The sequence below is a fragment of the Canis lupus genome, chromosome 23 (assembly GCF_003254725.2).
Source record: "Canis lupus dingo isolate Sandy chromosome 23, ASM325472v2, whole genome shotgun sequence".
In the NCBI taxonomy this organism is placed as follows: Eukaryota; Metazoa; Chordata; class Mammalia; order Carnivora; family Canidae; genus Canis; species Canis lupus.
The window spans coordinates 37090861-37105992 of record NC_064265.1 but is presented as its reverse complement, the minus strand read 5'-3'; the positions used below and the strand labels follow the sequence as shown (position 1 = coordinate 37105992).

General features: G+C 52.7%; 1 protein-coding gene across 4 annotated transcripts in view; it reads right to left on the bottom strand.

The window, feature by feature from the left end:
• SPSB4 (splA/ryanodine receptor domain and SOCS box containing 4) overlaps nucleotides 1–15132 on the bottom strand; it is an 80388-nt gene that overhangs the window by 31874 nt on the left and 33382 nt on the right. For 2 of the 4 annotated variants that reach the window (XM_035704918.2, XM_025448961.3), the window contains exon 3: nucleotides 9246–9326. The exons of the other annotated variants lie outside the window; for them this stretch is intronic. In XM_035704918.2, coding sequence (XP_035560811.1) covers nucleotides 9246–9326 — 81 coding nt within the window. The remainder of the gene's footprint in view (nucleotides 1–9245; nucleotides 9327–15132) is intronic. 4 annotated transcript variants of the gene reach the window in all.

Genomic DNA, 15132 nt, shown 5'->3' with positions numbered 1-15132 from the left:
CCAATGGTAGCGTAGTTTACCACAGTCCCCAGCAGAGGGGATTCTCAGAAGAAGGTAAACACAGGCTCTGCTGGACTGCAGCTCAGGGGACCCCAAGACTTGGCCTCAGCACTAGCCCCTTATGATGCCACAATCTCTTGTTCTGAACCAGGTCTGAGTTGACTAGAAAACACTCTCCCGACAAGACTGACCACCAAGCTCACTTAATAATACATCCTCTCTGAGGAAATGGTGCCCCAATCCTGAGATTCTGCAAGGCACCAGCCACTATTTGAAGCTTTCACATATACATGTTTAATTAATTAGAGAAACCCTTTCTGGAAAATCAGTTTGGCACTGAGTATCAGCAATTTCAGAAACAGTTCATACTCCTTGACCTATTATTTTTACTCCTACCGATCTATCATGCTGATATAAATAAAAAGACCAGCAGGTGCAAAAGCATTCGACTGCATTGTTACTTATAAGAGGGAAAAGTTGGAAATAACCTAAATGTATATAATAGTGAGCAGTTAATTAAATTATGATATAATTACTTGGTCACGAACCATTTAGTTATTAAAAATTATACCATCCCACCACCACCACCACCACCACCACCACCACTTATCACTGTTCTGGAGTACTAGCCAAACAATTAGATAAAAGGAAGAAGGCAAAGTTGTCATTTTCTGCAGATGGTTTGCTTGTATACCTATAACACCCAGGAGAACCAAAAGAGAACCTTGGAGAGAAATAAGAATTCAGTGAGGCAGAAAATTACTGGTCATCAACAAATCAACAGCTTCCCTGTAGACATATAACAAGTTGGGAAATACAATGGAAGGTAGGATTCCTTTCATGATAACAACAAAAAAGATAAAATACTTGAGGATAAACACATCAGGAAATGTGTGAGGCTTGTGAGAGAAAAAACGTGAATCACAAGAAAGGACATAACAGAAACTGGAAATAAATGGAGAGACCTATTTTATGTTTGGGCTGCAGTCCTCGATAACTCAAAGATGTCAGCTGTCCCCTAAAATAACCCGAAAGTGTTGTATGATCTCAATTAAAGCACCAATGGGATTTGGGGGGAACTTGCCAGAATGATTAACTAAAGTTTATCTGGAAAAGTAAACACAAAAGAAGAAACAGAAAAATACTAAAATAAAAAATAATGTGGCAGGATCTGTCCTTGGGGCTATTAAAACAGATTTAAAAAAATATTTTATTCATTCATAAGAGACACTGAGAGAGAGGCAGAGACATAGGCAGAGGGAGAAGCAGGCTCCCCGCGGGGATCCCGATGCAGGACTAGATTCAGGACCCTGGGATCACGACCTGCGCTGAAGGCTGATGCTCAACCACTGAGCTGCCCAGGTGTCCCTAAAACAGATTTTTAATCCTTGCACCGCAGTAATGAAAACCATTCGGCACTGCGCAAGGCCTAGGCAGCGTGACAGTGAAATGCTGCACTTCTCCAGCAATCGGTGAATCCCTGCTGCGGGGTGAGAAGGTGGTTGCCTGGGGAAACGAGGACAGGGATCTGACACACAGATGGACCGGGCTGTCGTCCCAGCCTGTGTGGCCCGGACACCTGCAGTATCTCCTCCAAGCCTACCGGTTCATGCGAGTATGGGGAGAACTCACAGTAATGGGAACTCAGAGTAAGGGGGCTCAAATGCCATGGGGACACACTGATGGGCCACTATTATTACTAGTAATTTATTCTTTTTTATTTTAAAATAATTTTAATGGTTAGGGGTACCTGGGTGGCTCAGTCAGTTAAGCCTCTGGCTCTTGATTTCCGCTCAGGTCATACTCTCAGGGTCCTGGGATCAAGCCCCATGTCAGGCTCTGCACTCAGCGGAGGAGAGTCTGTCTGAGATTCTCTCCCTCTCCCCCCCCCCCACCTGCTTGTAGGCACTTTGTCTCTCTCTCTCTCTCTCTCTCTCTCTCGATCTCTCAAATAAATAAATGTTAAAAAAAATACAATTAAAGATTGGATTATATTAATTATTTGAAGTTATTGAATTTATCTTCCAGGATATGACCACATTGCCACCCAGTCTGAGGCTCACCAGCCCTCCGACCTGCTACACCAGCCACGTCCTAGCACCATCCAGTCCTCCGTCCCGGGGATGGCTACCTGCACGTCCCTGAACCCGTCCCTCTGCCTTTAACAACGAGGAGACCAGTCTCTCTCTCTCCTTTGGGAGACCAACAGAAAGTCAAAGCGGAGGCCTTAGGGGATAATCCCATGAAAAGATTGAGACTATAGGAGATGTAAGTCTTTGGAGAGAAACATGAGCAGCCTCGGAAACAGTGTCTACTGTTGGAAAGCCTCTGTTGGGGGCCCAGGATGGTATTATTGAAGATCTTCCCATTCCCAGGCTGGGAGAGGCCGGGGGCCTGGAGCAGGCAGTGTGGTGGGCCCAACGGCCGATGGAGGCCCTGGCCTGATGTCAGGGATGGCCTGCATTAGGGCACAGGGACCTTAGGTCACTCCGGGGCTGGGAGCTAGTGATGGAAAGGCCCAGGCGGGCCTGGCCTGCTTCCAGCTCCAACCCAGACTGTCAAGAAAGAATGGAACAAAAAAGAATGGTATTTCAGGATGATGAGTCTGGAAGGCACGTATAAAAGGCACGCACGCGGTTGAGGACAGGGAGCCCAGAGACAGGAAGTTCAGGCAGGATGCTGATGTGGCTGACCTGGAAAGAGGGGGCGCAAATGACAGGCCTGTTGCAGCCACGCAGCGCTCCAGGCACACGGCTCTGCATTATAAATCTTCCTGGATCCTTAAAATGCGCTGGAGGTTGGGGTAAATTTATTGGCTGGTTTGCTGGTAAACTTACTTGAAAGAAGGCAGCAAAATTAAAGTTAATACATTTACGTTTTAAATATCTGCCCTAGAAAAAGGGCATTATGTCAGGAAGCCAAGTGTAGTACAGCACAACTCAACTCACCGTCACACCTTCATTACGTCAAACGAAGGAGGTTGTATGTTTTAACGTGTCTGCTATGATGTTTCCAAATACGTAAGAAGCATAAGCCAGAAATGATAGATGACACCCAGTTTGGAATTAGAAACCCAAATGAGGGGATCCCTGGGTGGCTCAGTGGTTTAGTGCCTGCCTTTGGCCCAGGGCATGGTCCTGGAGTCCCGGGATCGAGTCCCGAGTCAGGTTCCCGGCATGGAGCCTGCTTCTCCCTCTGTCTCACTCTCTATGTCTATCATGAATAAATAAATAAAATCTTAAAAAAAAAAAAAAAAAGAAACCCAAATGATCTGCACACTCTAGGAAATTTGGCATAGTGCAGTAAGATGGGTCCCGTCAGGGTTTCCTATAAAGTCCTGTTTTTAAGCCTTGGAGATAAATCCAGCTGGCAGGACAAGGAGAACCGGCCTGACAGTATATTCTGTGAAATAAGAGTCATACACTTCTTGAGACTAGACAATGTGAGCTGGCTGCTTAGTTAGCTGAGACTAACAGAGGCTACATCAAAAGAAGTATGTGGTCCAGATGAAAGGAGGTGAGGTTCCACTATACCCCGTGTTGGAGAGCCCTGACTATCTACCAGACCATCTACCTCCTTTGCTCTTTGCATCTACCTCATTTGCTGTCTTATGAACCTATTTGGCTCATTTACCTATAGCCCTGGGTCGTCATCACCTCCCAGATTTGGCTCCTCTTCCAGAGGGAAGCATACGTGGTGCTGTCACTTCTGTGTCAGGTGTAATTTCCTACTCCTTCTATGCTCTTCTTATGGTTTTTCCAAATCCAGGCCCAGACTCCGAGCCCAGGCTCTGTCACAGGGGTCTCGCGGGTGTCCACAGTTTGGACCCAAGATCTCCATCATCTTGGGAGAGTCCCTCCACCCACAGCACCAGCTCTACCTGGTTAGCCCCCGGCCCAGCCTCCAAAGCAGAAGGCACTGAAGCGGATGACCTCAAATGCCCTGGGGGATGGGACACCAGGGATCCCTAGCCGTCCGTCCGTCCGTGTGTCCGTGTGTGCATTCCAGGCCCCAGCTGCTTCCCAGGAAGGTTTGGGCGGATCCGGGCCCCCCTCCCCCATCGATTCCCTCACTTAGGGAAAAAAGCGAGAATTCCCTCTTTCCCCCTGATGTCTGGGGCCTTGCCGACAACAGGGCCAGATGACACTGGGATGTATATGAGTTTTGACAACATCAAGTCCCAGAGAAGTCTCAGGGGAGCCGGGCAGGGAGCAGGTGGGGGAGCGAGGGATGAATAAGCCTGTTCTGAGCCCCAGGACAGCCTCTTCCATCACGCACTTGTATTCATCCCGTAGCCGCGCTCCAGGCAGCGGCCCAGACAGCACAGAGCACACAGCTGTTGAGGCGCTTACAGTCTCAAATTTTCCGCCTCCGAGTAGCCCGGAAATCCCTTCCTGAACATGCCCTCGGCAGCCCGGCCCGCGGCAACGGTCCCCGGGACTCCGCAGGCTGCCCCCTCACCCCGCGCCCCCTCGTCCTCACCCGGACGCGAGCAGGGTCCGCGGCTGCATTGCTCAGGCCTTTCCTCATCAAGTGCTTCCTTGGTGTCCCTGAGGCACTTCTGAGTGCCCACCTTGCACCCCTCTTGTTCTCTGAGGTGGAAAGTGCAGCCACAGAGAAAACGGGTAGCGTGGGGGACAAGGGAAGCCCGGGCAGGACGGCAGGGACACTGAGGCAGGAGGTGTTCTTCAGCGGCTTGCAGCGGGACGGGGCGCAACGCAGGCGGCCTTCCAGAAGGCGCACCCAGGGCGATCCCGAGGACAGGAGGCGGTACAGCAGCTCCACACCGTGACGGAGGGCTGCTCCCCGGAGCAATGGGGTGGCACAGCCAGCTCCCACAGCGGGCGACGCCCTCAGCGCCGGTGGGGACACTGAGGCCAGGCCAGGGGGCGCGGAGGGCACCGGCCAGTCAGCTCAGGCCCCGGGAGGGATGACAGGTCCTCCACTAGAGCCTCGGTCCTAGCCCGTGACAGCTTCCTCCTCAGGGCACAGTAAAGGGGTTTCCACTTGAAAGCCTTTTGTTACAGGACTTTTGGGATCAGCTAAAAAAGAAAAAGAAAAAGAAAAAGAAAAAGAAAAAGAAAAAGAAAAAGAAAAAGAAAAAGAAAAAGAAAAAGAAAAAAAGGAAAAGGAAAAGAAAAAGGAAAAGGAAAAGGAAAAGGAAAAGGAAAGGAAAAGGAAAGGAAAAGGAAAGGAAAAGGAAAGGAAAAGGAAAAGGGAAGAGGAGAGGAGAGGAGAGGAGAGGAGAGGAGAGGAGAGGAGAGGAGAGGAGAGGAGAGGAGAGGAGAGGAGAGGAAAGGAAAGGAAAGGAAAGGAAAGGAAAGGAAAGGAAAGGAAAGGAAAGAAAAGGAAAGAAAAGAAAAAAGAAAAGAAAAGAAAAGGAAAAGGAAAAGGAAAAGAAAGGAAAGGAAAAAGAAAAAGGCCAAGAAGAAGCAAAAGATCTAACCTGTGTTCTCTTCAGGTCAACTCAAAACTTGCCTCCTCTTGGGACGCCTGGGTGGGTCAGTGGTTTGGCGCCCGCCTTCAGCCCAGGGCGTGATCCTGGAGACCCGGGATTGAGTCCTATGTCGCGCTCCCTGCATGGAGCCTGCCTCTCTCTATCTCTCATTAATAAATTTTAAAAAATCTTAAAAAAAAATTGCCTCCTCCGAGAGGCCTTCTCTTTTCAGGGCACAGAATTTTGTGGAAGGAGTGGCTAGCTGCTCAGCTTAGCTGCCCCCACGAGGTGGGTGTGCAGGCAGGGAGCCACCCCAAGGGTGAGGCTGGCTCAGTGGCTCCTTGGGATGCCCTGTGGTAGTCAGCACAGATCTGCATAGAGCCCGCATGAAGTCGAGCACTCACCAAGTTCCCAAGCACCTACCGTGCAGGCCATGCTGTGGAGGAGGGAGTGGGGGTGGACAATGCCCGGTCGGGCAGAGGGAGCCGAGGCAGAGGAACAGGGGCTGCTAGAGGAGCCACTGGAGGAAGAGGAGGATGGACACGAGCTTCCTTGGCTACAGAGCGGGACCACTGTACCCCAACTGGCCCCAGGCAGCAAGACTGCTGCAAATATTGTTCTAGACACAGAATAAGCAAAGCCAGCTACCGGGCGCCAAAGAGAACCAGGCCAGGCCTGGGTGGCATTTGTTAAATGTTGACTGTTAAATGTAAACCAGGCACCTGGCTGACTTTTTTTATAGACACCACCCCACTATAAAGCACCCTGCCATCCCAGAGGGAGATGCCACTGGCACCTATTTCCTAGAAAAGGAAACTGAGGCCCAGAACGTGGCAATGACTTGCCCAAGGTCATATAGAATGTTTATGTGGTGTCAGAGGGGGAGGCCGTTTGGCGGGAGTTCAGGGAATGGGCAGATGGCTCTCCATACCCAGTTGGTAAGGAAGACAATCGGCTTCCAGTTTGCGTCTCTTGCAGAGGTTGAGCTGCTCATAAAAATATATATAAGTGTGTGTGATAAATATGCATGTGGAAGGAGGGAAGAGGGGAGACCAGCCAGGCCCTGGCGGCTGGCACACAGCCCTCCTCCAACAGTGCATGGTGGTAAGGTGGCTCTGGAGGTCCGGAAGCTTCCCCAGCTGTGACTAATCCACTGTGGGCCTCATGCCCAGCTTAACCTCTCTGGGCCTCCTCTTTGTCACTTAAGATCAAACATTCTGATGAATTAAATTATGCTCAGTTAGTACAACAGAACGAGCATGGTTTTGAAATGAGACAGACCGGGTTTGGATGCTGGCTCTGCCACTTGTTAGCTGAGTGACCTTGGGCAAATTTAGTGACCTCTCTGAGCCCCAGTGACCTCATCTACAAAATAGAAGAGGAAGTAACGTCTACGGGGCAGATCTGCTGGGAAGACTGACAGTATGAAAAGTGCCTGCCGCAATATACGGCATTACTACGTATTTTATTACTGTTGTCATTATGGCCAGCTGGCATTGTTAGGTTTAAGTTCCAAGAAGCCTTGATTTCTCCCTGCCGACTCTATCATGAGAAAAACAACGCTGCTGCTCCCTGCATGACCTCTGCCAATGCTCCCACGTCACCAGGGCTGCCCCGCCTTCTGCTTCCTCTTCCTCTCGGAGTAGGGATCCTGGCACCTTTCATCTCCAAGCAGGTCAGACTCAGCCCCGACCACTGCCCCCTGCCCAGGCCCAGTGCTGACACCTGCCCTGCAGCCACGGTGTGGCCCACAGCCCTCCTCTGAGGACAGAGGGAGGGAGGCAGAGGAGAAGGAGCAGGAGTCCAAGCATCAGACTATGTGACCATGGGCAAGTTGCTTCCTCTCTGAGCCTCTTACAATGGGGAGAGCAGCCCCTCTGTACAGTGGAGCAGGGATGAAGGAGTCTGTGGGATATCTAGCACCCACTGGACGCGGGACGGGGTCCCTTCCAGAGGCTGGAGGCAATGCCTCTTCTCCCTCCTTGTCTTGAGACGGTGCCCAGGCTGCGTCCCTCCTTAGCTTCCCTCCCTGCTCTCCCTGCATTAGGGTGCCGAGGCCTGGAGGCCCACTCCCCTGCCATCAGCAAGCTTGGGGGGCCCTGGGTGCAGGAGACTGAGCTCCCGCAGCCGGTCATTCCCCCAGAGGGCCAGCTCATGGGCAGGACACGGGCAAAGCCAGAGGCTTCGAAGGTGGAGAGCAGTAGATGTGGCTAGTGAGGGAGAAAGGCTTTGGCTGATTTCACCCTGAGAGTTTTCATTTTGTTTGCTGGTAATGTTAATGCTGATCGTCCGTCGTCACACCCATCCCCTCACCTGCGACTTATGAGGCCGTTTCGTGCCACACACTCTGTGAGTTATTTCAAGTCCATAATCACGCTGGGAACCAAGGGTGCCCCCCCCCATCCCCTGTACAGAAGAGAGAGTGCAGAAGCTCAAAGAGGTAAAACAGCTTGCACCAGGTCCCCAGCTGGGGGCAAAGGAAGCGGAGATCGGAACCCAGCTTAGCTTGACTCCAGGCCGGCCCAGGCCTCTGCGCCAACGTCCCACGCGGGTTGGCGGATCCTTCTAGAGCTCGGTGGCTGTGCGGGGGGGGGGGGGGGAGGCGCTGGCTGCGGAGAACGGCAGCACCGGGGCTCACGCAGGCGTTGCTGAGCAGAGCTAGTATGTGAATGAGCTCCGCTGCCTCGCTGCTGCTCTGCTGCTCGGGAAAGGAAGTTGCCTGACAAAGGGAAGTCCCCCTGCGCTGTCACCACCTCCCTGGGGCTGCAGCCCGTGTCCCCGGCCACGCAGCGTGAACCTGGGCCCGGGGACCGTCGGTGGTGAGCACAGCCGTCGTGGCGGGTCCCGAGGAAAGCTGCCATCCCCACGCTCACGGGCCAGCAGCCCCGGTGCCACCCAACCGAGCCCTCTGCGGCCTGTACGGGCCGGGGCCGGAACGTGAGAGAAGCAGGAGTCGGGGCGGCGTGGGTCGGGGTGTCCCCTCAAGCCCCGGCTCTGTCGCTGATGTGGTGAAAAGCTGCACATCTCCCGTAACCTCCCTGGGCCCCCGATTTGTCTCTTACCACGTGGGGGGAATTATGTCCCGTCTTATTGCTCAGGACACCTCTGATGGTCAAAGATAACAGAGACTGGATTCAAGAGTTAAACGGCACTGATAAGAGGCCACGTGCTGGTGGAGGCCACACTTTCTCACTGAGAACAACTCTTTCTATCCCTAATAACGGTTCGTGTTTATGGCACCCTCACCCATGCCCTTTGTCATTAGATGGTTAAAATATGCATAATACACACAGCGTCTCATATGATCTTGCCAACAGCTGTTAGGAGGTGATTCTGGTTTCGATTCCCATTTTGCAGGAGGAGAAACTGAGGCTTGGTTTCTAAGCATTACAGTGCCTAAGGGCTTGGTCCTGGCACCTCTTCCCTTCAGTTGCTACGCTCATTCCCCAGGGGACTTCACACTGTGTCGTGGCTATAAAAGCCATCTAATCTATCTTTTATAGATGCTGGGCCTGTCCCCTGCACCCTCTACGCGCCTGCCTCCGGAGCACCTCCTCCCGAATGCCCTATGGGCATCTTACCCCACCCCACCCCCACCCCGGTGCCCAAGGTCAGGCTCCTGATGGCCACCCCAACCTGCGGTCTTCCTCATCTCACTTAATGGCATCTCCACTCTTCCAGTTGCTCGGCCCCAAAATCTGGGGTGGGGGTGTGTGTGTGTGGGGTCATCCCTGACTCCTTGACCCCCTTGTCTTTCTCTCACCCACTCCAGCAAATGCTGTTGGAATTTTTAAAATATATGATTTACCTCCTGATCCGGGCCACCAGCCCTTGTATTGAAGTGGCCTCCTAAGGGGCCTCCATGCATCTACCCTGGCCACGCTGCAATCTGTTGAAGACCACAGTTAGAGAGATTAGAGAGATCCCACTAATACCTAAGGCAGAGCATGTCACTCCTCTTCCCAAGAGTCTGTAGTGACTCCCCACCTCACTCAGAGAAAAAGCTACATGCCATACCTGATCTGTCTATCCCTGTGCCTACCTCCTCTCTGGCTTCATACCCTGCACAGCACATGTGTCTCAGGGCCTTCGCACCTGCTGTTACTGCTGCCTGGATGGCCCTTCCCAGATGTACCCACATGACTCACTGCTACTCCTGTTTCAAGTCCTTGGCTCAAATGTCTCTCTCTCTTTCTCTCTCTCTCTCTTTTTTAAAAATATTGTATTTATTTATTCAGGAGAGATAGAGAGAGAGGCAGAGGCACAAGCAGAGGGAGAAGCAGGCTCCCTGCAAGGAGCTCAATGCGGGACTCGATCCTGGACCCTGGGATCATGCTCCGAGCCGAAGGCAGACGCTCAACCGCTGACCCACCCAGGCGTCCCTCAAATGTCTCTTTCTCAACAAGGCCTCCGCCAACACACTCTAGCCCTTTCTCTACTTTTCTCCATAGTACTCATCACTAGCTAACATTTTAGTCACTTATTGCCTGATTGTCTATTTCCATCTACTAAAATATAAGCTTCATGAAGACAGAGGTTTTTGTCTGTTTTGCCTCTGCCATTCGTATCTCAAGTGCCTACCAGTGATTATTACTTAGTAGGTGCTCAATTAATGTGCAGAATGAGTGAATTTTTTAAAAAATGGCTTGCGCAGGGTCACATGGTGGTAGAGTTAGGGTTTATGTTTTGGGCTGACCGTACTGTGTATTTCCAATCTGAGGGGCAAGGGGTCAGAGAGAGAGAGAGAATCCTTCTGCTTATCCCTTAATTTATAAGCAGTCTAGAAGGAGGCAGGACCTGAAACAAGGGGTGGAGGTATTCATGAATGTCCCCATCTCCCCACCCCCAAATGGATCCACTCAGATTTGGTCAGCTGCTTTCAAACAAGCAAAAAAGAACAATCCCAAAGCAGGCTCTAAAGTGACTTTCCCAAGGTTACCCAGCTGATTAGGGGCAGAGCTGTCAACGTTCACAAATTCTGGAATGATTTCTGTGAAATCCCTGAAAATTGGTTTTTCAAAGATAACCGGCTTTTGACAAATTCCCCAAAGAACGAAGTAAGGGCCTCTGTCCAAACGCGTCCATCATCTCCTCTGTTCCTGACCCTAAGGCTGCTGCCAGACACAGGCCTGCTTGTGAAAGTCGCGATAAAAGAATCCATCGCAGCCGAGGAAAATGATAGGCTGAGTCAGGAGGAACACCACATCTGCTCCCTGTCCTCCCTCCCTTCCCCCCTTGCCTCCACACCTTGGCCTGCCTCACCCCTTCGGGCTCTGTCCCACTTGGCAAACGCCCAGGTTTCAGGCCGAAGAGGTCCCTTCCTCTGCAGAGCTCTCCTTTATCTGCCATCTGTGCCGTGTGTCCCCTTTCTCTGTTTTCTGTGGTCTATGGGCACCTGCAGCCCTTACTGGACTGTTCTGCTTCTGCTCGACAAATGAGCTGGGTCATGTCGGCCCGTCTTTGTAGCTGCAAAGCCCAGCTCAGAGCTGGCCTGGGGGAGGTGGAGAAGGCTCAGCCAGTGTCTGGACAGTGAATACTGACCTGCTGGATGAGGACGGGGATTTGTGACACACTCCCCTTCCTTGAGGATCAGTCTCCTCCAGCTGGGATCAGTCCCATCCTTGGGGGCCGTGGGCGCCCACAGCGAGCAGGATCAAGGCCGCCAGGAAGGGCTGCCAGGTGCACGAACCCGCGCCTGAATTCCCCACTGCAGTGTGGCACTGAGTCACCAAGGAAGCAAGCAGCGGAATGGTAAGTACAGTCTGGTCTCATTTGCACTTTGTGAAAAGCACACATTCGTATTTAGATACGGATGCAGATGTGCTTGTATATACCCTAGAACGTGTCTGAGGAGCCCTATAAGACACTGGTCAGAGTGGGCTTGGCTTAATGGGGGCTCCCCTGAGATGATGCTTTGGGAGCAGATAGCTTTTAGGGGGAGATGATCTCTGAAAGTATGAGAGGGAGTGCAGAGCACAACAGGGATGGGAGGAAGACAAGTGTGGGTATGTTGATGAACTGACACAGATGGGGGCCTTTATCCACAGACCCCTCTCCCTGCAACAGTTGAGGGGTACCCCCAAGTTGTAGCTGCATCCAGCCGAGTGGCTGCCTGCCGCTCAGGACAGAGCCTAGGCACATGCCACCACAGGGCCAAAACAACCGGCCTGGGGACGCCCACCACAGCGGCTCTGAAACCCAGGGGGCTTAGGGGGATGAGGCACGGGCACCCCAAGAACCTGCCAGAAAACGGGGATGGATGGGGAACACTTTTTATATCCTCGTGTATATGCTGATTTGTAACGTATATTCAGCATATAGAAGCAGGAAACTCGCCTCTCCGCCTGCCACCTACGAGAAACCTTTGATGACCTGCTTGGAGGACAGCCCTCCAGCATTATTTCTTGGTGTGGATTCACACATATGTATTTGGTGCTTGCGGACTGACAGGAGCGTAACTCTGCGCCCTGTGTGTGTCCCCCGCGTAATGCTGGCAGGGCCTTCCTTTGAGGCTGCTGCTAACAGCCTCTGCAGTCCAGGGGAGCGGGGTGGCCAGCTGCGGGTCCACTTCCGAGACAGGCTGCAAGTTGTTGTGGGTCCCGACGGAACTCAGAAAGCAGGGAGACCCCAGAGGCCCGGCTCCCCACCCCACGGCGCAGAGTGGATTTACCACTCTGCTGCTGGGGTCCCAAGCTATTAAACATGATGCCGCCTAAACGGCCAACAGGGCTCTAAATCTCTGCTCCAGGGTCACTTCCATTTTCCTGCTCACTGAGCACAACCAAACTTTTGCTTCCTAAAGAAAAGCCTATTCCTTAAGGTGGTAAACACAGAAGCATCCCCCCACCCCCACGCCCCCCACAGACCAGGTAACAACTGCTCACTTGTCCCACTCCGCCTCTCCCCCGTCCCCACAGCAGCCTTGCTGGGCGAGGGGGTGCACAGGGCCCAGCCCGCGGTACCAGGCTCTGCTGCTCCCTGGCCCTGCAACCTCAGGCACCCCAGTTCACCGCCTGAGCCTCTGCTTCCTCATCTGGGAAATGGGTATGTCCCACTGACTTCCCAGGACCATCTGAGGATCAGACAAGACCATCCTACAAAGCTGCTGTCATGGGCCCTGACACTGTTGGGACCCAGAGACTGCGGCCACCCTGACTTCTCTCTTCCTGCCGGGTCTGTCCTCCTGGGTTACCTCCCCACATGGCCTGCCCCATCCTCCGCTGTCCTCTGCAATCTTGTCTGCACAGAGTCCGCAGTGCCTGCCACCCCTCCGCGTACCGCGAAGCTTCCAAAAATGTGGCTTTCTTCACGCTTCTCTAGCTCCTCCTGTTTAGCTAAAGTCTAAATGCAGCTGAGAGGTCCAGGCCTGCCTCAGCCTAGCCCCATCCATCACCTTCCCTGCCTGTCACCCTGCCGCAGCCACACTGCTGTCCACACTGCTGTCCGCACTGCCAGCCACATGAGGCCTGCAAGGATAGCCCTCCTCTGAGGTGGGCCCAGGGAGCTCGTCCTCTGAGCTGGGGTCAAGGTCCTGCGTGCCAATCCAACTACCACGGCTCAGGAGCCCTGGTCCTCTGCTGTGTGTCACCTCAGGGGCAGCTGTCCCTGAAGCTCCGGGCCCTCTCCACCCCCAGCCCCAGGCTCTCTTCTCCTCTTAAAATCAGTGCCTGCTCCTCTTTACGTTCCCAAACAGGACGGTATAGACTCTGGATCAGTTCACCCAAGAAGTCACACCTTGACTTCATTTCCCACCGGGTGTATGACCGTGGGCAAGTCCTTAGGCCCCAGGAGTAATGTTAATAGCAGCCCAATTCTCAAGTGTTTTTAGGTTAAAGGAGCTGTTGATGGAGCCTGGGACACGGTGTGGTTCCTCTAATCTTCTCTGTAGTTCTGGCTTGTCTGCTGTTCTATGTGTTGCTGTACAGCTATCATGTCACTAATCCTCGGGCCACAGGGTAGGTCAGGCTATCCTTGTTTTGTTACAAATGAGGAAAGAGCAAAGAGGAGTAATTTACCCAGAATCAAAGCCCCGGCCTGCCCGATACCAAAGTTGGGCTCTTCCGAGCGATAACCTCTTACACGTGCACACCACGTGCTGGGCTCCAAGCCCTTCACGTACATTTATCACATGTGTGAGCCTCACAATGGCTCTACAGGGTAGGAACTACTGTTCTCGTCCCCATTTCACCTAAGGAAACCAAGGCACAGAGAAGTCAAATCAATATGCAAGGTCACGCGGTGACCACCGCGGAGCCAGATTGGAACCCAGGCAGGCGGAGGCCAGAGCCTGTGCTCCTAACCGCTATCCTCTGCGTCTCTTCCCTACTTTGCCCTCCCGTCTCCCATGTGACTCTCCCAACCACCCCTCGAGGTAGGGGGTGGGACTGACACACAGCAGGTGTGAAATTAAACCAGGAGACAAGGCATTTCCGGCTGTGAAAACGAAATGGCTCAAAACTTTCCTCGGATGCAGGAGGCATCGTTGCATTCTGGAAGACCTCTCCCGGAGGCATGAGGCTGCAGCGAGTTAGGGACGGCGCGTTTCTTTCTTGTCCTCCTGGTCCGTGCTCTAACTGCACAGACCATTCTGTGCAGACTCTAGGCTTGCGGGAGGGCAACGGGTACCTTAAGGAGGCGGTAGATCAGAAACAAAATCAGACTCCAGAGCACCAAGGAACCCCACGCCTAGAATTCTGCTGAGCTTTGGGGCTTTGGAGAAGGACTGATCATGTGCCCGGCTCTGTTTGCAGGAACCACACCAAACACCTTGGGGACCCTTTGGGGGAGAGGAGCTTCTGGCCTTGACCAGCAAGACAAGCACGGGGATGCATGCTGTTGGCTCCATGCCCAAGCAAAGGGAGGCCCTGCTAACTGAGCAGTGTTCTTTCCCACGGAGGCAGGGTAGGGCCTCAGGATCCTTTACAGAAAGCAGTACCTACTGATAAGAACTGCAGTTCTCATCTTTCTTGAGGCGAAGAACGGTATGTGATCACATTTTGACCACTGAGCTATAAGGGGAAGCATGGTGTGGTGATTTTGAAACAACTTTTTAAGGGAAACAGTGCGCCCTCCTTCATCTCTTCTTCTGTCCTACTGCCTGAAGTGTGGGTGCAAAAGCTGGAGCTCTGGCAGCCATTCTGGACCATGAGGTACCTTTGGGAATGGAAGTCACAAGCTGGGAAGGTAAGGTAGCAGACAGAAGGAACCTGGAGCATGATCACCTCGCAGAGCCTCACAACATCACTGGACTGTCTGCTTCTTGGCTTCTCTTAAACGAGAGAAGTGAACCCCTATTCTTGTTTAAGCCTACAGTATTGGGATTTTTTGGTCCCAGACAACCAGGCCTGATTCATATTAATACACATCCAGCCCCCAGGTCCTCCCCCAGGTGTACTTCCAGCATGCTCTCCAAATTGTCGGCCCCTGAATCTATGAAGCTGCTTCATACCCCATGCCTGTCCCTGCCATGTGCTACTCCTCTGAAACACACACCTCTTCATTTGGCAAATACCAACTCATCCTTCAAAACTCAGCTTGAGGGATGCCTGGGTGGCTCAGTGGTTGAGCGTCTGCCTTCAGCTCAGGGTGTGATCCCGGGGTCCCGGGATAGAGTCTGCATCGGGCTCCTCGCAGGGAGCCTGCTTCTCCCTCTGCGTGTGTCTCTGCCTCTCTCTGCATGTCTCTCATGAATAAAT